Source organism: Ostrea edulis, chromosome 5 (genome assembly GCF_947568905.1).
Source record: "Ostrea edulis chromosome 5, xbOstEdul1.1, whole genome shotgun sequence".
Classification (NCBI taxonomy): domain Eukaryota; kingdom Metazoa; phylum Mollusca; class Bivalvia; order Ostreida; family Ostreidae; genus Ostrea; species Ostrea edulis.
Window position 1 is genome coordinate 14,140,067 of NC_079168.1, and position 22,895 is coordinate 14,162,961.

A 22,895-nucleotide genomic window follows, 5' to 3' on the forward strand; every position below is an offset into this window, starting at 1 on the left:
AACAATGCGTTCATGTAAATTTCTCTCAATAACTCATTCCGGTTCGTATTCAACATTCGTATTAAAAAAAAAATAACAAAACATCGTTTTTATTAAGTTCTCTAATTACACAATACACAACACAATAAAAAAATCCCACCCAAAAAACAACAAAACTATAGACACAAAACGCACACGATACCCAACACTTACACACTTCTCTCCAACGATAAACATGCACGGAGAACAATTTAAGCGCAATCCACATATAAAAAAATATAATGATGCACGAAGATTTCATTTATAACGCTAAATGATGGCACTAAAATCATGTGCGCATCATGGGATTTTAAAATATTCACTGAGGTAAACGCCGTGCACGAATCGCCCGATAGATTGGTGTATGTATGGACGAGATGTACGAACACCCAAGCTGCATGTCCAAACAATGAACATTTTTTTTAATTGAACACCTTTAGTCACCTATGTCCAAGCAGTTACCCAAGCGGTTGTAACATTGCTACGATAAATCTTGTCTTTCTTGTTTCAAAGCTGTCCGTAAATAGAGTTTTAATAGCGAAGGTAATCACACTATGCTGAACACGCAGGTGGTTGAGAAATTATTTCTTTGATTATCAAAATATGCAAAATGAAGTAAATTTCATAGAGTACAATTTCTAAATAAACATTATTTAATTGTTTATCACTGGCTTCTATACGGGGTATTCACCTGTATTGATGTCGCTAGATCTATCGAAGCGTGATCAGTCAAGCGTCTCTAATCCCCTAACAGACCAAGAATATATACGTGGTGACTGCCTCAAGCAGTCAAGGTGTGAATGGCTTATTATTTTGAGAATCACTATTGAATAATTAGGGGTTTATTACGTTTTTGTCGGAATTTTTACAACGTAATATCGAGTCCCGGCATTTTAGGACAACGTAATAACGAGGTCTATTTTATATAGGTTTGTTAAGAAATGGTTTTGTGCTTTGAAATTCCAACGTAATATGCGGACTAACGTAATAAAGGGGGAACGTAATAACGGGGTTCCAATGTACATCAGTCCTTTATAAGTCTGACAGATCTGCAGTAAGTACATCAGTCCTTTATAGGTCTGACAGATCTGCAGTAAGTACATCAGTCCTTTATAAATCTGACAGATCTGCAGTAAGTACATCAGTCCTTTATAAATCTGACAGATCTGCAGTAAGTACATCAGTCCTTTATAAATCTGACAGATCTGCAGTAAGTATCGTCGACTGCCCTATTTCGGTGACTGACCAGAATTGGTGACCTTTTGTTTACGTGTGAGTGTTGTCGTTTCCGGGTGTTGATTTCGTAATCAATTTAGCTGTAGTGTTTGCAAAATACACAGAACACGTCTTAAATTTTTTTCCGAAAATGAACCACTAGAAGGAGAGTTTGGAAAAAATCAACATGAGCACCCCAAAAATAAGCCCATTTACTTATTACTTTTTCAAGCAAACCTTCAAATTAATATAAAGTATACAAATAGTCTAGAAATCTACACTATATTATTTTATTAATTGCACATTCTTGGCAAGCCTATATTTACAATGGTCACCGAAATAGGTGACGTCACCGTTTTAGGAGCACAAAGTGACATGTTTTTTGTTATGAAAATATATTCAATTAACATACCAATGGATTTGGAAATTTTGGCTGAAATTAAAGGAATTTAATTACTTTAAAGGTAGGCGTATTGATTATTTATTTAATCCAAGTGATTAATGAAAAAATCGTGGTTTATCACTAAGGTCACTGAAACTGGTCAGTCGACGATACATCAGTCCTTTATAAGTCTGACAGATCTGCAGTAAGTACATCAGTCCTTTATAAGTCTGACAGATCTGCAGTAAGTACATCAGTCCTTTATAAATCTGACAGATCTGCGGTAAGGACATCAGTCCTTTATAAATCTGACAGATCTGCAGTAAGTACATCAGTCCTTTATAAATCTGACAGATCTGCAGTAAGTACATCAGTCCTTTATAAATCTGACAGATCTGCAGTAAGTACATCAGTCCTTTATAAATCTGACAGATCTGCAGTAAGTACATCAGTCCTTTATAAGTCTGACAGATCTGCAGTAAGTACATCAGTCCTTTATAAATCTGACAGATCTGCAGTAAGGACATCAGTCCTTTATAAATCTGACAGATCTGCAGTAAGTACATCAGTCCTTTATAGGTCTGACAGATCTGCAGTAAGTACATCAGTCCTTTATAAATCTGACAGATCTGCAGTAAGTACAGCAGTCCTTTATAAATCTGACAGATCTGCAGTAAGTACAGCAGTCCTTTATAAATCTGACAGATCTGCAGTAAGTACATCAGTCCTTTATAAATCTGACAGATCTGCAGTAAGTACAGCAGTCCTTTATAAATCTGACAGATCTGCAGTAAGTGCAGCAGTCCTTTATAAATCTGACAGATCTGCAGTAAGTATATATCAGCCCTTTATGAAATACTTTTTTAAACTGACTTAAGTGTCAGGGTATGAGATTTGTTGTTGGAGAACACTTCTAGTTTTCATTTAGGTAAAAATCCTGTCTTTTTTATGAAATTAGGCTGTAAAGTCAGTTCATTAATAATGTTTCTCTCCCCCTCTCCCCTCCTCAAAAAAGGGACACATTTGTTTGCTCCTGTCAGTTGGTCAGTAGACCAGGTGTTATCCACTCAATATTAATCTGGTTTCTCCAGAAGAGTAGATGGCCCCCGTTTAATTTGAGATCACAATATCAAGGGTCAAACTTGACATAGTAAGGTACTGTCCACAAACTATCTTGAAAACATTTTGATTGATACACTAGTTCCACATGTTTCCTATCAACTTTGAGGTCAAAGGTCAGTAGTCAAACTGGAACACTTAGATAATGTGTACCCAATATTTTTTACCCTTTGCTTGACAGACATCAAACTTGATACATGTACTGTGGTTCTGTTTAAGGAGTAAATGACTCCTATTGGTTTTGTGACCAAAAGGTCAAAGGCCAAGGGTCAAACTGGACATAGTAAGATATTGTCTACTCAATATTCTGAGAACCATTTGCTTGATTGACAAACATCAAACTTGTTAAACTTGTTTCTCCAAAGAAATTGATTTTGAGGTTAAAGGTCAAGGGTCAAACTGGACATAGCCAGATATTGTCTGCTTAAAACCCTTTTTGCTTGACAGACATTGAACTTGTTATTCTGGTTTCCCCGATTGATTCTAAGGTCACAAAGTCGAAGGTCAAGGATCTTTCTACTCTAGACAAATGCAGATACTGTCTGATCAATATTTTGAGAACCCTTTGCTTGACAAAAGTCAAACTTCGTACTCTGGTATCCTCTGTAAAGTAGATGGCTCCCATTGGTTTACCAGTCACAAGGTCAAAGGTCATGACTCAAATGACTGGTTATTTAGAAATGTCTGCCCAGTATCTTGAGAGATTAAACTAAATATTGTGGTTGCCCCTGATTAGTAGATACATGTAATCCATATTTTCCACTATCATTAGAAATTCCTAATTTAAAGTTGATCCTTTTCAATATTACCACACAGGGGGCATATATATCTAAAAACATTTCTTATTTTATGTTTGGAATATAATTCCACTTGAAATTCATATGAGAGAAGCATTTAGCAATTGGATTGAAAAGGGGTGTTACTTTTTATAATACAAATGTACCTCTGACATGAACGATGATGTCACAATTTTAATGCCTTTCAAAATGGATTTAACCGATCAACAGAAGGCTGAAATTGTAAAACTCTGTTACCAATATAAATCACCAAAAATGGTTCAGAAGTATGTAGTAGTTTAATAGAGAGTATTATTGGTATTTATTTTTATTTTTTTAAATTTCAAGAAAATTGCAATATAAAATGTGTCTCAGCTTTCAGAGTAAATCTTAAAACACAGTTTACTGCACATATGCTTTAATAGTATTGTCAATTATGACCTGGCTTAATTTTGAGACTGATGTATTTGGATGTTGAATGTGTTTGTAGGGAGGAAGATGTGACTAGAACGATGTACACAGCTGCCTATAACCGGTCTCCACTGGTCGAGGAATCAGAACAACCCAACAAAGTGGACACAGTCTGTGATGCGCTGAGACAGTCTCTCATTCAGGAGGATGAATACAAGTAAGATATATCAAAGTACATATTGATCTCACTGAAGGAGATTCTAGAGTATGAACGTTTAAACATTCCTGCTTGATGCTTTGTGTGCAGTCTGTATTTTTACATGCTTTCTATCTTTAAATGGGATGTATTATGGTACTGCAATGTCTGTAGGTCTGTTCACCCATCCTTCTGTCCATTCAGGGTTTTCTGTTTCTATTTTCATTTCTATGTCACATATCAAGCTGAAAAATGCTGTGTAGCTTCTGTAGATCATGTTGCAATTTTAATCCATTTTGACTTCTCTTGCAGGAGTTTTGCCCCTTTATTTGAAATTGAATCTTATATGGAGGGTACAGGGTTTATCAAATATAACTTCTCCCACAATTTTTAAGTGAAGGCCATATTTTACAGAGTTTTTGTATGCGTATTGAAGATGTGCACTTAGCAAGGCTTTTAATTTTCTTCAATCTTGGAGAAAATTACAAGTTGTTAGACTTAGTCAATTTGGATGTAATATTACATAGAGAATATATATAATGGTTTGTCCATTTAACTCCTCCCACAGTTCTAAAGCTAGGGCCTTCTTATTTTACAGAGTGCTTGTATAGGTATTAAAGATGTGCATCTGGCAAGGATTTTGATGTTCTTCAATTCTGAATGAAATAGCCAATATTATTGAACTTAATAGTCAGTTTTGATGAAATATTACAAAATGGGTGCATGGTTTGTCCACCTAACTCCTCTCACAGTTCTAAAGCTAAGGCTTTCATATTCACACAGTGCCTGTATGCATTTTGAAGATGTGCATGTTGTAAGGAATTTTTGATTTTCTTAAAATTTGGAAAAAAAATAGCAGGTTGTGGATCTTAGTTGGTTTTAAGGAAATATTGGCAACTGCGTCCATTTAACTCTTTCTCACAGTTTTCAAGCTAAGGTCTTTGTAATCAATTTGAAGATGTGCATATTACAAGAACATTGATTTCCAACAATTTTCTAATTTTCTTTGATATTTAGGTAGTTGAACTTAGTAAATTTTTGGGAAATATTTTACACACAGAGCTCTTGGTGTGTTTATCTACTGCCTGTCACAGTTTTCAAGCTAGGACCTATTATTCGTGTGTTGCAAAGGAAAGTATGTCACTGCTTGATGATAGCTGATACTACCTTCAGTAAAGTTTTATTACTTGTGGCATTTTTTGCCTTGTGTGCTAATCAATGTCTTCTAAAACAAACTCCTTAATAAACACACCCCTTGTGACCATTTCTGGTACTCTTGTTTAAATACAGAGTATGATTAATTGTTCTGTGACAATTTACTGTGAATGTTGGTACCCATTGAAATTTGAATGTAATGATTGATAGAAGTTATTACTTCTATATTGGAAATTTAGATTTACTGCATTTTTTGTACATATATTTACCATATAATGTGCCCTTTGTTAAACTAGGAGTACTTCTTTCATTATTTAGGTACATTTTAAGCATTCTGACATCTTATGCGAAGAAAACAACCCCGGAGTTGGAGGAGGCACTTCTTCTGGTCCGATCTCTGAGAGGTTAGTAGATGAGATCTCTGAGAGGTTAGTAAATGGAATCTATGAGAGGTTAGTAAATGGGATCTGTGAGAGGTTAGTAAATGGGATCTCTGAGAGGTTAGTGAATGGGATCTCTGAGAGGTTAGTAAATGGGATCTCTGAGAGGTTAATTAATGAGATTTCTGAGAGGTTAGTAAATGAGATCTCTGAGAGGTTAGTAGATGAGATCTCTGAGAGGTTAGTAAATGGGATCTCTGAGAGGTTAGTAAATGGGATCTCTGAGAGGTTAGTAGGTGAGATCTCTGAGAGGTTAGTAGATGGGATCTCTGAGAGGTTAGTAAATGAGATCTCTGAGAGGTTAATAAATGGGATCTCTGAGAGGTTAGTAAATGGGATCTGTGAGAGGTTAGTAAATGGGATCTCTGAGAGGTTAATAAATGGGATCTCAGAGGTTAGTAAATGAGATCTCTGAGAGGTTAGTAAATGGGATCTCTGAGAGGTTAGTAAATGAGATCTCTGAGAGATTAGTAAATGGGATATCTGAGAGATTAGTAAATGGGATCTGTGAGAGGTTAGTAAATGGGATCTCTGAGAGGTTAGTAGATGAGATCTCTGAGAGGTTAGTAGATGAGATCTGTGAGAGGTTAGTAAATGAGATCTCTGAGAGGTTAGTAGATGAGATCTCTGAGAGGTTAGTAAATGGGATCTCTGAGAGGTTAGTAAATGAGATCTCTGAGAGGTTAGTAAATGGGATCTGTGAGAGGTTAGTAAATGGGATCTCTGAAAGGTTAGTAAATGGGATCTCTGAAAGGTTAGTAAATGGGATCTCTGAAAGGTTAGTAAATGGGATCTGTGAGAGGTTAGTAAATGGGATCTCTGAGAGGTTAGTAGATGAGATCTCTGAGAGGTTAGTAAATGGGATCTGTGAGAGGTTAGTAAATGGGATCTGTGAGAGGTTAGTAAATGGGATCTGTGAGAGGTTAGTAAATGGGATCTGTGAGAGGTTAGTAAATGAGATCACTGAGAGGTTAGTAGATGAGATCTCTGAGAGGTTAGTAAATGGTTAGGGAGTTTTGATTCATGTGCATGTAATAATATTATTTAATACTCTGTGGGGAGGAATTTCTGAATTCAAAATATTTAGGAGCATGCATGTCTTACTGTCAGACAAATGATCAGAGTTGTGGTTATTTTTTCCCCCAGACAACCCTAGTCAGAACGCAGTGGTCAGTCCAGCAGAGGCTCTGAAGTATATCCTGTTTCTGGTGGACGTTAACGAAATGTTCGATGTGGCACTCGGAACCTACGATTTCGACTTGGTGCTCATGGTGGCTGAGAAATCACAGAAGGTACGGATTGAAATTTGATTCAAAGAAGCCTGGGCATCACCATCTTTCTTTAGATAAAATACTGGTGTAATGTTAATGCTGATCTACAATACAATCCTCATAATGATACTACTGACAATTGAATCAATTAAAAATGTTCCTAGAGCTGGTCTACATGTATCTGTGTGAATGAGTAGAATTTAATCATTTACCAACTAGTGCAAATAGTGTGGATTTCAGGTTGTGGTTGTTGGATTTTGTTTCTTTACTAGTTGCATAGAAATGGCTAGCTTAAGTTTTTCAAAACTAGAATTTCTGACATGTTTTGAAATTTTCATTAATTGATTGATACCTTCTAATAACATGGGTCATGTATTTATCATTGAGAAGTGATTGGTAGTTGACTATGGAGTTTATTCATTTATGGTGTGGATGGTAGCAATGCATTTATTTTTTCAACAGCAATGTTGTAAGCGATGTATGACTTGCGTTCTCCTTGATTTAATGTGGTGACACCCAGACCCCAAAACAAAATTTCAATAATACATGTTCCAAATATTTTAATGTGCAGAGATGTATTTTAATGGTGTACAATGTATGATTATATGATTTTTCATTACTTTGCTGTGATTGGTACAGTTAAACCTGTCTAATCAGACATCTGTGAAATCTGTCACACTGTGAATTCTGACCCCATCTTTATAACCAATTCTCCTTCACCTATCTTCTTTATACTGTGCAATCTGGCACAAAATTAATCTCCCAGAGATCATATCAGATAAGACATGTTTCAGTGTATCAGTGATTTTATTTTTAAGAACGTTAAGATGATAATTTGAAAAAAGATTTGAATTGATGTTTCTAGGATCCAAAAGAATATATACCATTCCTGAATAGTCTGCGGCGACTGGAGGGGTCCTACCAACACTATGCAATTGATAAGCACCTGAAGAGATACTCAAGAGCTCTGAATAATATCAGTAAATGTGAGTGATTACATTTATGAGGGTCATTTTAACAAGCTGCAGTCCTCAGTTATTATTGATTTAGATCTGTAAGCATTGTAAACAGTGACATCTTACAATATTTTTTTTTGATAAAGGTCCAGAACATTTTGATGAGTGTTTGACTTTGGTCAGTGACCACAAGTTGTTTAAAGAGGCTTTGTCCCTTTTTAAGCTTGGATCACAAAAATACAAGGTAAAAAAATGTATAGCAGTTAGAGAGTCTCATTCATTATTAAATGTCCTTCAAATATATTACCTTATTTATCACTAGCATTTTTGGTTAGGTTAACATGCATGTACAATGCCACTAAAAGCTACTTTTCATTTAATGACGATGGTGATTATAGAATTTGTAATGTCCTCAAGCACTCAGTGCTATATTTTTGAGAGACAAACTTTTTCGTAATCGTTATCAGGAGATTGCAAAGCTGTATGGAGAACATTTGATTGGAAAGAAGAGACATGAGGAGGCGGGGCTTGTATATGTGAAGGCTGAAGAATGGGAGCTGGCTCTGAATGCATTCATGCTGTCCTGTAACTGGAGACAAGTTTTCTGTATGACTGCAAAGTTAAAGTTTAACAAAGAAAATGAAGTTGACTTGGCACGGAAATTAGCCAGTAAGTTTATGTAGATATAGTAGAGAATGAGACTGATGTGTGCAGAGAAATGGTTCAGCTCATGTAAGTGCTGTTAGTGTGCGACAAGAATGAAAATTTCTTACACCACCATGTAATGTGTTTTGTGGCAAAACAGGGATGAATGTGAGAATATTTGAAAATTTTAGTAGTTGGAGAAGAGAATGTTAAAGGAAAGCCAGGTTTTTAAACATGATTAACGTCTTTTTGTCAGATCAACTACAGAGTGATAAGAGGTGTACGGAGGCAGCTGTAGTGCTGGAGGAGTATGCCAGCGACACAGAGGAGGCCATTGTTTGTCTTATTGAGGGCAGTCAGTGGGAGGAGGCCCTCAGAAGGGTAGGGATTCCTTTCTAGATTCTATTTGATCATCAGTTAGGTCCATAGCTATTGAGTGACATGGTACATTATAATCAATAAGGCTGGGCATTTTTTGGGGAGTTGAACTTTGTTAGGAAAAGACATTTTCCCATGAGTTTTTCCTTTTATATGTGTAAAATGAGCATCACGCAAGCTAGGTCCAATATGGACAAGTCCATTGCTGATTAGAGGGGGGTTAAGAGATACTCCATAACAAGCATATAGCAAATAAATTCATTGAACCAGAGTCCCTGGATACAGTAAATAAAATGAACCTACATGTATGTTTATCGTGCAAATTTAGTGAAAAATCAATATATTTTTTTTTTTTTGTAAAAACCTAGTAGAATTACTTTGATAAGTTTATTTTCTTTGAATGTTTGAATGAAGTTCAATTCACAGAAGTACATTCTGTAATTTGATTATGAACTCTCTATAGAGCATTCTTTTTATTGTCATGTAGTCTTATTAGTAGAGAAAACTGTTATGAATTGAAAACTTTAAAATTTAGCATATTAAGTGAAAAAATACAGTTTTGATACAAATTCACAAGGAAAAGAGTTAAAATGGCTTTGAAACAAGACTTCATGGTTTACATATCTGCAAGGATTTGAACGGACAAGAAATATGTTGCTGATTTCAATTTTAATGTTCGTGTTTTGAAAGGAAATCAGTCAATAAAACATTGTACACTGTATCACTCACCCTAATTACTTAATTTACATTGGACATTGATTACCATATTAGCCATAAATTTCAGAGTTTTGTGCATGGCAGTAGAAATGAAATTTAATTTGATTTATTTATAGATGTATAAACATAACAGAACAGATTTCATTGAAACTAACTTGAAGCCAGCCATGATGGAGAGCTATGAAGGTCAAATGGAATCTCTTGAGACAATGAGGGGAGACTTTGATAAATATAGGAAGAGGTTAAAGGTTGTGAGGGAAGAGAAAGAAAGGTCAAGACTGGAGTTTCTAGGTAAGAGTTTGATTCAATATTCATGTACAAACTAGTTTCAATACTTTTCCTATTAGGAATAAAATTTCATCTATTCAACACAATTTTTATTCTCTGAAAATATTGCAATTAGATGAGTGTGCTTATTTTTCTGTGTTCATGTAAGTCGAGAATTTTTTCTGATGTTGTCTACTGTATATTTTACTGATTATTTCCCCAGAGAGTGGGGGCATGAATGATGCAGATGCGGACTTATTTTCTGATACCAGCAGTGCCACAGGGGAGAGTATCCAGTCATCTAAGTATTCCGGCTCACAGTCATCAACCTTCACCAAGTCCACAGGGTACGGACCACCTTAACATCAGTACAGTCAGAACTATGATTTTTGTTCAAATCCGTTGTTTTGCTTTGTGGTAGCCTTGTTTTTGATAGAGAGGTTGATATAAAATGGGGGGGATGTAACTATATATATATATATAGAGAGAGAGAGAGAGAGAGAGAGAGAGAGGTTGATATAAAATGGGGGGATGTATTAACTATATATATATATATATATATATATATATATATATATATATATAAATAAATGGAATGCAGGTATATGTTGAACTAAATGTGTATTTTGACTTTTGGTCCAGTCAAACATTTTTAAGCATATCAAAAATGAAGAGAAAGATGTCAGAATTTTTACAGTACACGAAACAGAGATTTAGGTACACTGCACACATAATTTTTCATAATTTGTAGTCGTTCATCAAGAAACAGAAGAAAGGCAGAGCAGAAAAAGTGGAGGCTGAAAGAAGGGAGTCCTTATGAGGACTTCGCCTTAATTGCAGCTCTGTCCAAAATTATAACGGCAGTTGATATTATGAGAGGTAATGGTCAAGGATATAGTACGTACATGTACAAGTGTATTTATGAAATGAAGAACATGTAAATTCATGACAACATACATGTACATATGCATGCATGTGTTTAACCAAGATCTATATGCTTAGGCTAAAAAGGTTAATCTTTAGTTTCGCAGGCCAAAAAATTAACATTTTAATAATGATGCAGGTAGGGTTGTTTAATATTTTTTGATTTTATTTTTTTTTAAGCTGCAGTACAAGTTATGTTCATATTCTACATGAACATTTTATGTAGAATTACCAACTGAATATTATGTTTTGTACAATTATTTTAAATCACTCACTATAAAGAGTAAAAAAAATCTTTATCAGCACTTGTTAGTAAAAGATTATGTATGAAATAATTATTTTTACCAAAAATGAACTTTTGAATTCATATCACACTTCTGTATTAAATGGCTGAAGAGAAAATTGAGTTATTCCCCTTCATACAGATAAAAGTAGTAGCTTTCAGTCTAATGCAGCAATGTCTGAAAAATAAAAATTACTATTGGGGGAGGGGGTGGGGGGTCAACATTTTCAGTACCCAATTTCTTTTTTCAATGTATGCCGATATATCAATCAAGAAATTGACTTTCATTGCTCCAAGTTCATTTAGAATGCAATTTATTTGTGCAATATCTGTCTATAATTGTAGATGAGGTGAATGGATTAGTGAAAGTCTTAGTTCAGTTTAATTTTGACCATGAGGCTAGCAAACTGCAGCAGACGTTTGGGAGTTTCTTGAGGGTGATTGACATATCGATTCCTTCAATATGGTTGGATGAATCTGAGGAAGGGGAGGAGTCAGTGGTGAGCTATTTTTTAGATGTGCTGGTAAAAATGACATTGAAGTCGTATGTCCGACATACTGTGCTACTGCTGGAATTTTTTTCTTGCCGCACAAATTGACTTATTTGACCGTATTTTTTATGCATTAATCAAGGCTTAATCAGTAACAAATCAACAAGACTGATGGTTGAAATATCAAAATATTTGCCACTGTGATATTTTTAGCCCATCTGAGCCAAAGGCTCTTTTGAGCTCTTCTGAACAAACTTGTTGTCATTGTGTAAATTTTTCACATTTTCAGCTTCTTCTCCAGAACCACTTTGCCAATATCAATGAAACTTGATACAAATCATCCTTGGGGGAAGGGGATTCAAGTTTCATCAAGTGAAGAGTCATGCCCCCTTCAAAGGGGATATAATCAAGAAAAGGCCAAAATAGGGTGGGGGTCATTTGAAAATCTTCTCAAGAACCACTGGGCCAGAAAAATTGAAATTTACATCAAAGCTTCCTGACAGCAAGTAGATTCAAGTTTGTTCCAATAATCGTTCTTGGGGGTAGGGTGGGACCACAACAGGGGATCAAAGTTTGATATGCATTAGGAGTGGGCCATAATAGATCAAAGTCTCAAAGCCTGTCTGTCTGAAACTTTAATCTTGAATTTAATTTTTGAATGGTGAGTTATAGAGCTCTTGTATTTCATAGTGACAAGACTTTTTTGGTAACAAATTTTTTAACCTTTTGACCTTGACCTTGGGAGTTTGACCTACTTTTAAGAAAACCTAACCTATTCAATATCATGAACTATTACGGTAAGGCTTTTATATTTGCATATAGATTCCTTATGGTTACATTTAATACTTGATCTTTGACCTTTGAGTTTGACCCAAGTTTCAAAACTTTAATTTTTCAGGTAACTTTTGAATAGTGGGTGATAGGGCTCTTGTATTTATAAATGCATTCCTTGTGACAAAATCTTTTTTCAGTACCAAAGTTTCTAACCTTGCGGCCATGACCTTGGAGTGTGACTTACCGGTACTTTTAAGAAAACCTAACCTATTAGATATCTCCTGAAATATGAAATATTTTTTTAGGTAGCGCTTTCATATTTTGTATAGATTCTTTGTGGCAAGACCTTTCATTTGATACCATGGTTTTTGACCTTGTGGTCTTAGAGTTTGACCTACTTTAAGAAAATCTAATACGCTCAATATCTTCTGAACTATTTAAGATAGAGCTTTCATATTTTTATACATAGATTTCATATGGCAAGACCTTTCATTTAATAACATGATCTATGACCTTGACCTTCTCTAGAACATGTAATGCTCATTAAAAAGAGAATGCATTCATTTGAACACAGAGTTGGAATGGCCATTGTCAAACAATTATAGGGGTGCACACAGTGATATTGATACCTGTTATTCAGTAGAATTAAACTGCAGCGATTCATTGATCATCCACTTATTTTACCAGATGGATGGCTTGGACAGTGAACAACTCCTAATCAACAATAGTTTTTGCAGTGAACATCTCATTAACATTTTTTCTCTCTCTTAAATGCAGTAATTTCAAGTTTTTAGATGGTAAACTTATAGATGTAAGATTTAAGATCTAACTCTGCTAGTACAGGCAAGTGATCTGAAGTAATAGGCAATGAGCCCTCTTCATATATTTTGTAGAGTAAAAGCTTGTCTATAAAGCATTTGCTGAACAAAATATAGTCTAGCATAGTGCCAGTCACCGTGCCCAAAAGATGAAAAATAAAATAATAAACTTTGAAAAATTATATTCTTATTCATTCGGTGTACATGTGGTTATCGGTAATAAAGATCGAGGTGGACATTTAGAAAATATATAGAACAAAGAAACATGGCTTTTTCTTGAAAATAAGTATCAAGTTGACGGATAATTTGATATGAAATTCAGTCCAACTTGTTAGAGGGTCAATGTGAAATTCCTCATAATTTCTCTAAAAAAACGACGGTCTCTGATTTATGCACAGGTCGACTTGTATGCCAGTATATACAGTAGAAATGGAACAATCCAGCGGTGTTTTTGTTGTTGTTTTTTTTTTTTTTATTATTTCGCTCGATTTGATTAAAAGGAAATGGACAAGGATGTTTGTGTGTGCATTTTAAATACCTTGATATCAGAAATACATATACATGTATTTAAAATAGAAGTTTGTTCTTTTCACAAAAATTCTGCTTAATACAAATGTACTGTATTTTATACTGTGCCTTGAGTTATTTACTACTCAATGTACCATGTCTATTGCACAGGTACTTGGCCCTCATGCCACAGCCAACACCATTGCTCAAGCAATACAGAGAGGACAAAGCCTATCAACAAAAGAAAAACTAGGTAGCACACTTTACCTTATCCATATCTTATTCATTGAAATTAAGGGCCGGTGTTTATTAGTTGTCCACATCAATCAAGATTATGTAATAAGGTTTTGCTAAAGCAAAGAATCTTGATGTAGTAAGAAATAGATTTCAGATAATATTTCCAATACTATTTGAACTTTAACAATAAAGTACTCATGATGAATGGTAACGATTTTGAAAACAGATACAGGTAAACATGATTTTGAACTTTTTAAATTTTAAATCAACCATCAGAGAACGTTGTAATGTGTACATAGTGGGTTGATTTGATCTGAATTTCGATCACTCAGCCATTTTTTATTTTTCTGTCAATTCATATCTTTTGGCCCATCACTAAAAAGTTGGAAAAAAAATATGTAATCATTGTAAATTTGATATACAAATACAATTCATTTTTAGCTCACCTGAACCGAAGGTTCAAGTGAGCTATTCTGATCACATTTTGTCCGGTGTCCGTCTGTCTGTCTGTCCGTCTGTCTGTAAACTTTTCACATTTTCGACTTCTTCTCCAGAACCACTGGGCCAATTTCAACCTAACTTGGCCAAAAGCATCCTTGGGTGTAGGGCTTTTAAGTTTGTTCAAATGAAGGGCCATGTCCCTTTCAAAGGGGAGATAATCACAAAAATGCAAAAATAGGGTGGGGTCATTTAAAAATCTTCTTCTCAAGAACCACTAAGCCAGAAAAGCTGAGATTTACATGAAAACTTCCTGACATAATGCAGATTCAAGTTTGTTTTTAAATCATGGGCCCCTGGGGTTGGATGGGGCCACAATAGGGGATCAAAGTTTTACATACAAATATATAGGAAAAATCTTTAAAAATCTTCTTCTCAAGAACCACCGAGCCAGAAAAGCTGATTTTTACATGAAAACTTTCTGACATAGTGCAGATTCAAGTTTGTTCAAATCATGGCCCCCGGGGATAAGATGGGGTCCCAAGGGGTGAATCAAAGTTTTACACACAAATATATAGGGAAAAACTTTAAAAATCTTCTTCTCAAGAACCACTAAGTCAGAAAAGCTGATTTTTACATGAAAACTTTCTGACATAGTGCAGATTCAAGTTTGATCAAATCATGGCCCCCGGGGATAGGATGGGGCCCCAAGGGGGGATCAAAGTTTTGCACACAAATATAATGGGGAAAACTTTAAAAATCTTCTTCTCAAGAACCACTAAGCCAGAAAAGCTGAGATTTACATGAAAGCTTCCTGACATAATGCAGATTTAAGTTTGTTCAAATCATGGCCCCCAGGGGTTGGATGGGGCCACAATAGGGGATCAAAGTTTTACATACAAATATATAGGAAAAATCTTTAAAAATCTTCTTCTCGAGAACCACTGAGCCAGAAAAGCTGATTTTTACATGAAAACTTTCTGACATAGTGCAAATTCAAGTTTGTTCAAATCATGGCCCCTGGGGGTAGGATGGGGCCACAAGAGGGGATCAAAGTTTTACATACAAATATATAGGGAAAAACTTTAAAAATCTTCTTCTCAAGAACCACTAAGCCAGAAAAGCTGAGATTTACATGAAAGCTTCCTGACATAATGCAGATTCAAGTTTGTTCAAATCATGGGCTCCAGGGGTTGGATGGGGCCACAATAGGGGATCAAAGTTTTACATACAAATATATATGAAAAATCTTCTTCTCAAGAACCACTGAGCCAGAAAAGCTGATTTTTACATGAAAACTTTTTGACATAGTGCAGATTCAAGTTTGTTCAAATCATGGCCCCTGGAGGTAGGATGAGGCCGCAAGGGGGATCAAAGTTTTACATACAAATATATAGTTAAAATCTTTTTCTCAATAACCACTGAGTCAGAAAAGCTGATATTTACAAGAAAACTTTCTGACATAGTGAAGATTCAAGTTTGTTCAAATCATGGCCCCCGGGGGGTAGGATGGGGCCACAAGTGGGGGGGGGGGTCAAAGTTTTACATACAAATATAGGAAAAAGCTTTAAAAATCTTCTTCTCAAGAACCATTGGGCCAAAGAAGTTGACATTTACATGAAAGCTTTCTGACATAGTATAGATTCAAGTTTGCAAAGGGTAGTTTGGGCCATAATAGGGACTAAGGTTTTACATGCAAATATATATGGAAAGTCTTCAGATATGGGCCAAAGTGACTCAGGTGAGCGATGTGGCCCATGGGCCTCTTGTTCATTTATAAAATTTCAGACTATTAATAATTTATAATTATGATTTTTTTTTTTTTAGATCCTGTGATTAAGAATGCACCTACTTTACACAAAGACATCAAATGGAAATTAAGTTTGCTAGAGGAAGACAAATTATGACTTAAATTGCCAGCATCTTAAAATTAAAAATCTTGTATGGGTGTTGTGGCTGTATATTTATACTTTGACCAATGAAGTTGTACATGGGTATACTGGTTTTGTTGCATGTGTAGATATTGTCATCTGCTGTTTGTCCAGCACCGGACAAAGGTAGCTTTTATGCTGCTGCCCGTTGTACAAGTCTGCGATAACCTGGAATGAATTATCTGAGGCATGCATAGGGCTGTGCAACCACTGGTGTGAAAAGTGGTGGTGTGGTTTTGCAAAAATTCCTGAAAGATACCACACCAATGGAGACACACGTTCAGGGCTTTAGGGGTGGCAAAAATTGACCAATTCAAAAATCTTCTCCACAACTGCACATCTTGAATAAAAACTAAATGCATTGTCATGTAGAGTAGGAAGGCTTCTATAACATTGTGAATTTCATGATCCCTGAGGTAAAGGTTTGACTCCAGGGCAGGGCCAAGCTTAGTACATAGTGTTTATGTGTAAAATGTTTAAATAAACATTTAATTCTAGTGATACTAATTTAAAAGGCACAGGTATTCTTTTACCAAAATTGTAAATTAATTGTCCCAAGGGTAGGGTTTTGGTACCAGGGTGGGGCTGAAATTATCATAATGTTTATCATTTGAAGGATTCTTCAATACTGTATAAAAAAAACTAAATGCAAATGTAAGAAAAGCAGAAAGGGATGTACCAAAGTTGTGCATCATTTGCTACTCTGTCTGGGAAGTCTTAGATTAACATCCGTATATTGTTTCTGTGCACTGCACTGCTGATTACATCTATCAGGTAGAGACAGCTGTCAATCATGCACAGACTACCTGCCTTACAACAGGTGTGCACCATAATGACCCCAAACTACTCAGAGATTTTGATTATGTAAGTGGAAGGTTGTGTGTAATAAACAAATGCAGATGTGAACTGGATCGAGATGACAGAAAAAAACAGAAGACCTTCTACCAGGACTAAAGATCATTGAACATCATTTGAAAGCAGAAGATATCCGATCAACTTTATTGTGACATCCTATGAACCTTGGCGTATGATATGAGTTTTAGCATGCAATATAATCTCTAAATTGACCTTGAATCAAAGTCATGTGCTCAATGTATTCCTGTCGCATGAGGAGTGCTGTCCTTGTAGGATAGCTGTTGGCGTTTTGTAGCAAATAGAAACTGATTAGTTATTTTGCCTCCGATTAGAATGTCGCTGTCATTGGATAAAATATGTCACGGCATGATTGCAGACTATATTTCTACACACGGGTCAGCAGAAAAATGTAGATGACAGACCTCCACCAAAATTATGATGCATTTGAAAAAATCACATAATTTTTAAATACAAGTACATGTAAATTAAAATTTTGGTACAGTTCCTGTAATCCATAATGTGTTTCATTTAAACAATGAAATGCTTTCTTTCTTTTTTTTTGTTTCATTGGGTGATGAAGATAGATAGCATTGCAGAAAAAGCGGGTTATGCAGATTTTTTCTGCAATGATTGCTACCTTCATCACATCACCCAATGAAAAGACATATAGATATTTTTAAGTATTATTAAAAATATAAACTAGAACTAAGATCTAAAATACCATATGGTTGGCCCCATTTGTTACATTGAACGGAACAGCGGATGTACCCTTTGACCTTGATGACGCTCCATATTTGGTAACGATTACACAGACAGGTGGTACTAAAAAACCAGATTACTGGTTTGCAACAAACATATATTTATTGCATGATGAAAGCAGTGTCAATTTCAAAAGAAATATAAGAGTAAAGATTTGGTGAATGTAAATATTGTCTGTTGTTTACATTTATTAAAAGCATTTATGGTGAATGTGAGTGGATGTTTCAACTTTTAAAAATGCCATGAGCAATATTCATCTGGTGGTAATAGAATAGCTGTTGGTATTGTTGTCTTCAGAAATATTTTCGTAAATTAAATATTAGTAGTTATATACTGTGTTCCATAATGTGTTTCATGGTATCTTGTTTACAATTTAAACCTTCATGGTATTAAAGTGTAAATTGAGTGGGTTTTTGACTTTTAGAAATACCATGTAATACTTGTGTGGTGGTAATGGAATTGCTGTTGTTGATGATTTTCAGAAATATACTGAGCTGAAAAATCCTGTAAAGACAGAGGTGAAGCCAATAGTCAATATATGGGTTTGGTCTCATAAAACTACAATAGATAGATAATGTGCTGAAGAATTTATTGTCACTGAGCACTCAAACAAATGACTGACAAATGTAAAAAATATCAAACAGAAGGATTAACAGAAAAAGTAGTCAAATGAAAAGGGGAAAAAGACACTACCAAAAATGAAAGACATATTTTGTGAGATGTTTATCTGTTATCTAGGCTTATAAACATTTCTTTTCAAAAAGAATTTTCAAGGGATTAGAAAAATAAAATTGTTTGCATACATAAGCCAAGAAAATGATGTTGTAAACAGACAGAATATTAAACACCATCATGGGTGTGTTTATTTATAAAATACAAAAATATATAATTCTATTTGATAAATAAGATTCTAACAATATAACGTAATACTGACTTTAGAAAGTGTAAAAATGTGTTAATGATATTCAAAACAATATAAATTATATCACAGCAATAACAAGCATAAATACTATTGACATAACACAATTTCTCGAGATATTATTCTCAATCACTAATTCATCTCATCTGATGTAATTAAAAAAAAAGATTTTTGCATAAAAACTATAAATGCATTGAGCTTGTGAAAATAACAATGGAATACTGATAGGCTATCATTTTCGACATGAAGAATTACTAAATGATAAAAACAATGTGAAGCACACCAAAACTAGTTCTCCCTCCATATCGTCACAGTGCCAGAAAATAAATCGACCTGACTGAAGCATTTTATATAATAGCTGTTATTTTACTATTGGCATGCTTTCCAACAGCTTTGCATAACTGGTTGCTGTTGCTGCACCTCTAGACTAGACTAGCATAGACCCTGGAGTAATTGCCCGGTACTTATTTTCTGTGTATTTCTATATAGTATACAATATTTAAATTTAATAAAAAAAAATTATAAAATATCAAGAGTGAAATTTCAGTAAATGTGTAAATACTGTAAAAATAAAATCTTAAAATTGATTAAAGGAGTGTGAAACAGCTCTCAAGCAGATTCCACGAAGTCATCATCCCTTCGGAACATGAGTTCACTCTGGTATTTGGAGGTCTCGTGGTGGAAATTGGGACGGAGGAGGGTGGCTCTATTAACGTGAGGATACTTGGATTCAATTCTTGTGCGATCCTCTGTATTGTAATGCATCTGTTCCCGCTTGTCCAAGAAGAGGTTTTCATCATGTTCATAATGAGGAATACCACCAAGCTCTGCATTCTATTTTAAAAAAGGGGGGTTTTATCGTGCTTATTTAACAGTAAATTTTTTACTTCAATTTGACTGTGTATACTCTTTTGCAATGAGTGTTGTGTACAGTTAAATAAATTTTGAGCAATACTTTTTGTAAATAATGTACGAATGAAAGAAAATGATCACCTTAATGATGAGGTTCCTGTTCTTCATATCTGTTTTCCATTCTTGCACATGCAACCGTGGAACAACAGGATGCTGACGAGAATACTCTGGTACCCTGCAGGTAAGGAAGACAAATTTTGAATGAGAATAATTGATTTATTTTGTCATTTTAGCAACACTTGTTTACTGCACAAGTTATTCTCTCGAACAACCAAATTCCTTAAATGCATGCAAGAACCTGTAAGGGGTCAGACTGCTTAATTATATCACAGTATAAACTAGAACTGTCCTAATGGGACTAATACCCCCCCGCGGGGCATATATTAGAAATAAACTTCGGACAAATTGCGTCAACGGACAGATGGACAAAGTGATTCCAGTACACCCCCCCAAACTTCGTTTGCAGGGGGTATAATTAATGATCAATGACTGACATGAACTAACTGGACAACCTAATTGTTCTTGTCCTTGGTCATTTTAATTGCTTTTTATAGTTATTGTATTTGACCTTGTATCCGCATTGGGGATTCGACACTTATAGGCATCAGGTGCTTTTTAAACTTTGTGTTTTTAGGAGAAATAAGTATATATCGATATATGTCATATTTGATTTTGAAATTATACTCTTGGTAGAAATTAGATTTCATTTTAAATCAACTACATGTAGTCACACAATGCATAAATTTACAAATTACTGACTTGTATACTAACTTGCAGAAAAAGACTACATACATGTAAGGGCTTTCTATCTACCAATCAGAAATTCATAGTTATGCTTTGTTTCAGAATTCATTAAAGCTGTATGGTCCGAATTACAATATTTTTTTCCATCTCGTCAAAACGCTATTAAATCATCGCACGTATGTAGTTATGAGGCTGTACGAAATATCATAAATTATTTCACCTGTTTTAACCAGAATTATTTGATTTTAAATCGATGTTTACAAATAACCGTGTCACTCTGCCATTTCAAGTGACAGTCACGTGACCAATTCAAACTTTCAGATCATCGGTGGTCTTATCTGTGTAAAGCTGTGTATTTTGTTATAACAGTACCGTACCATAAGTTTAATAGAAATACCAAATACCTCTTAGTAATTCGTTGTTTTACGCTCTTTCAGCCTGAAAACTAAACAGTTGCGTATGAGTTAATACATCATGTTGGGATTCCCCTGACGTGCGTGGGTCTATTTATAGACGTCTATTATATGTACCCACTATATTTACTTTCTAAATAATATTCGCACTGTTTTCTTTTACATGCAGATGTTTTCAAGCATGTAATTAAGGGAAAGTTAATAACTTTATAAAGTAATTAATCTGCTTTAAAGTAATTATGTACAAAAATAATACATGAACATCGGGTCATACAGCTTTAATGAAGAAGCTTCTTTTGTGCAAGAATCTTGATAGAACTTGGTAATCATTCTCAATTTGACAAAAAATACCCACAGGTGCATGACAAAAAAAGTTCCCACATAGAAAATGTTCCTTAAATATATTTCATACAAAACAATCTTTTCCCTTGAAGCCAATTTCTCCTAATTTTGATAAACAACTGAATGGACTATATACAGGGAACATTTTCTTTTAAGAATTTTGGCCAATGTCAGAATTATGACATCATAAAGATATTTGGTCATAAAATGGCTATTTTTCGAGCAGTTTTCCCTCCAGAAAACATCCAGTGCAAGTATGGACAAACTTGCATTTTTGTCATAGGCCTAGAACTAAGAGGTGATAAAAAATATTTTTTCATCATGTTTTGTTCATTAAATTATACTTGATTTGTGTGTAAAACTGAGAAATTGTGCCATCTTTGCTGCCATGTAAATTATCAAAATTACCATAAGTATTAGAAAAAACTTCGTAAAAATAAAAATTAACAGGTGCACGATTAATTTCGTCCATCTTCAAAGATTGAAAGGGGGTACAAGACCCCCAAAAAAGGGTTGCTATCATTTGAAGTTCGTCAATATCTTTTTGATATTGTGTGTCTGTACCTCTACTAATTCGACAGAAGAAGTTCTGAGAGTATCATTAATACATTCCGGTTTATCGTACGTGAACTGTTTTCCTTAGCAACGCAAATGTTCTGTAAAAATAAATCACAATAAATAAAATTATGTAGTGTTAATAATCTCACCTTTCCCGACTATCCTTGAATAGTCTCTCAGCAAATCTCTGGTCAATGGTATTTGGTCCTTTCGCCATGAATCCCTTGCCTTTTGGAGCAGCCATTCTTTCTTTTCTAATCTGAGTAATAGTGTATGGTTTGTTGTCGAGAGGTCATGCTAAAATACGCATGGGGCTTTATGGAGAAAGATAACATATATATATATATATATATATATATATATATACATATTCATACTTAATTACGCATCCTAAAAAATAATAATAATAGAAAACAAAACTCACATACAAACAAAAAATTAATATTTATTAAATTAGGCCTATACAGATTATACGTAAATTATATTTTAAAAAAATTTAAATATCAATCTAGGCCAAACTTCAATGTCTTGAAAAATTAGAATTAATCGAAAAAAAATTATATAAGGCCTAGACCCTAGATTATGGCCTATAATTCCTCATTATATTATTTTTATTGGAATATTATATAACCTATTGTATCGTGGTTTGGACTCAGCCGAGATTGGGCTACATGGACAAGGGATCACGACCTGGTGGATGCACCTTTAATTATATACTATAGTAATACTGGGACCCCAGTTTCGATTCGTCGATTCCTGGTCTAGCCATAATTTTTCTCTCATTCTGTTGCAATACATTTTAGCTCCAGAGGAACTAGCTGCAGAACTGTAGCTCTAAAAAAAAAATGAAATATTTTTTCAGAGAGCTAGCTATGTATAGTTCTGCAGCTACAGAGGAACGAACTATTGCCCGACAGGTGCCATCTTCGCAAGCCAAGTGTCCGATGAGAGTAAGCGAATCGGACACTTGGCTTGCGAAGATGGACAGGTGCGTACGTTATACCACTTCTGACGTACATTGTTGTCAGTTTTGCCATCTTTCCA

General features: G+C 34.7%; 2 protein-coding genes across 4 annotated transcripts in view; one reads left to right on the forward strand and one right to left on the reverse strand.

The window, feature by feature from the left end:
- LOC125652749 (putative elongator complex protein 1) overlaps positions 1 to 16,412 on the forward strand; it is a 36,075-nt gene extending 19,663 nt beyond the window's left edge. For all 3 annotated transcript variants that reach the window (XM_056166759.1, XM_056166758.1, XM_056166760.1), the window contains exons 21-33: positions 4,001 to 4,138; positions 5,591 to 5,676; positions 6,859 to 7,004; positions 7,849 to 7,969; positions 8,086 to 8,183; positions 8,407 to 8,608; positions 8,841 to 8,965; positions 9,796 to 9,970; positions 10,170 to 10,293; positions 10,698 to 10,825; positions 11,499 to 11,653; positions 13,915 to 13,996; positions 16,246 to 16,412. In XM_056166759.1, coding sequence (XP_056022734.1) covers positions 4,001 to 4,138; positions 5,591 to 5,676; positions 6,859 to 7,004; positions 7,849 to 7,969; positions 8,086 to 8,183; positions 8,407 to 8,608; positions 8,841 to 8,965; positions 9,796 to 9,970; positions 10,170 to 10,293; positions 10,698 to 10,825; positions 11,499 to 11,653; positions 13,915 to 13,996; positions 16,246 to 16,325 — 1,660 coding nt within the window. In that variant the 3' untranslated portion in view covers positions 16,326 to 16,412. The remainder of the gene's footprint in view (positions 1 to 4,000; positions 4,139 to 5,590; positions 5,677 to 6,858; positions 7,005 to 7,848; positions 7,970 to 8,085; positions 8,184 to 8,406; positions 8,609 to 8,840; positions 8,966 to 9,795; positions 9,971 to 10,169; positions 10,294 to 10,697; positions 10,826 to 11,498; positions 11,654 to 13,914; positions 13,997 to 16,245) is intronic.
- A 2,123-nt stretch (positions 16,413 to 18,535) lies between these two features.
- On the reverse strand, positions 18,536 to 22,158 carry LOC125652757 (testis-expressed protein 43-like). The gene is made up of 3 exons (XM_048882147.2): positions 22,001 to 22,158; positions 19,876 to 19,969; positions 18,536 to 19,716 (listed from the first exon to the last, which is right to left on the reverse strand). Exons 1-3 carry the CDS (start codon positions 22,093 to 22,095, stop codon positions 19,492 to 19,494), a joined length of 414 nt encoding a protein of 137 aa, XP_048738104.1. The 5' UTR covers positions 22,096 to 22,158; the 3' UTR covers positions 18,536 to 19,491.
- Between the last annotated feature and the right edge of the window lie 737 nt (positions 22,159 to 22,895).

Coding starts and splice junctions, on each gene's coding strand:
- LOC125652757 (XM_048882147.2), bottom strand. CDS start 22,095: ATGGCTGCTCCAAAAGGCAAGGGATTCATGGCGAAAGGACCAAATACC. Junction 19,970..22,000: donor TTCAAGGATAGTCGGGAAAG/GTGAGATTATTA, acceptor CCTTACCTGCAG/GGTACCAGAGTATTCTCGTC. Junction 19,717..19,875: donor ACAGGAACCTCATCATTAAG/GTGATCATTTTC, acceptor TTTTTAAAATAG/AATGCAGAGCTTGGTGGTAT.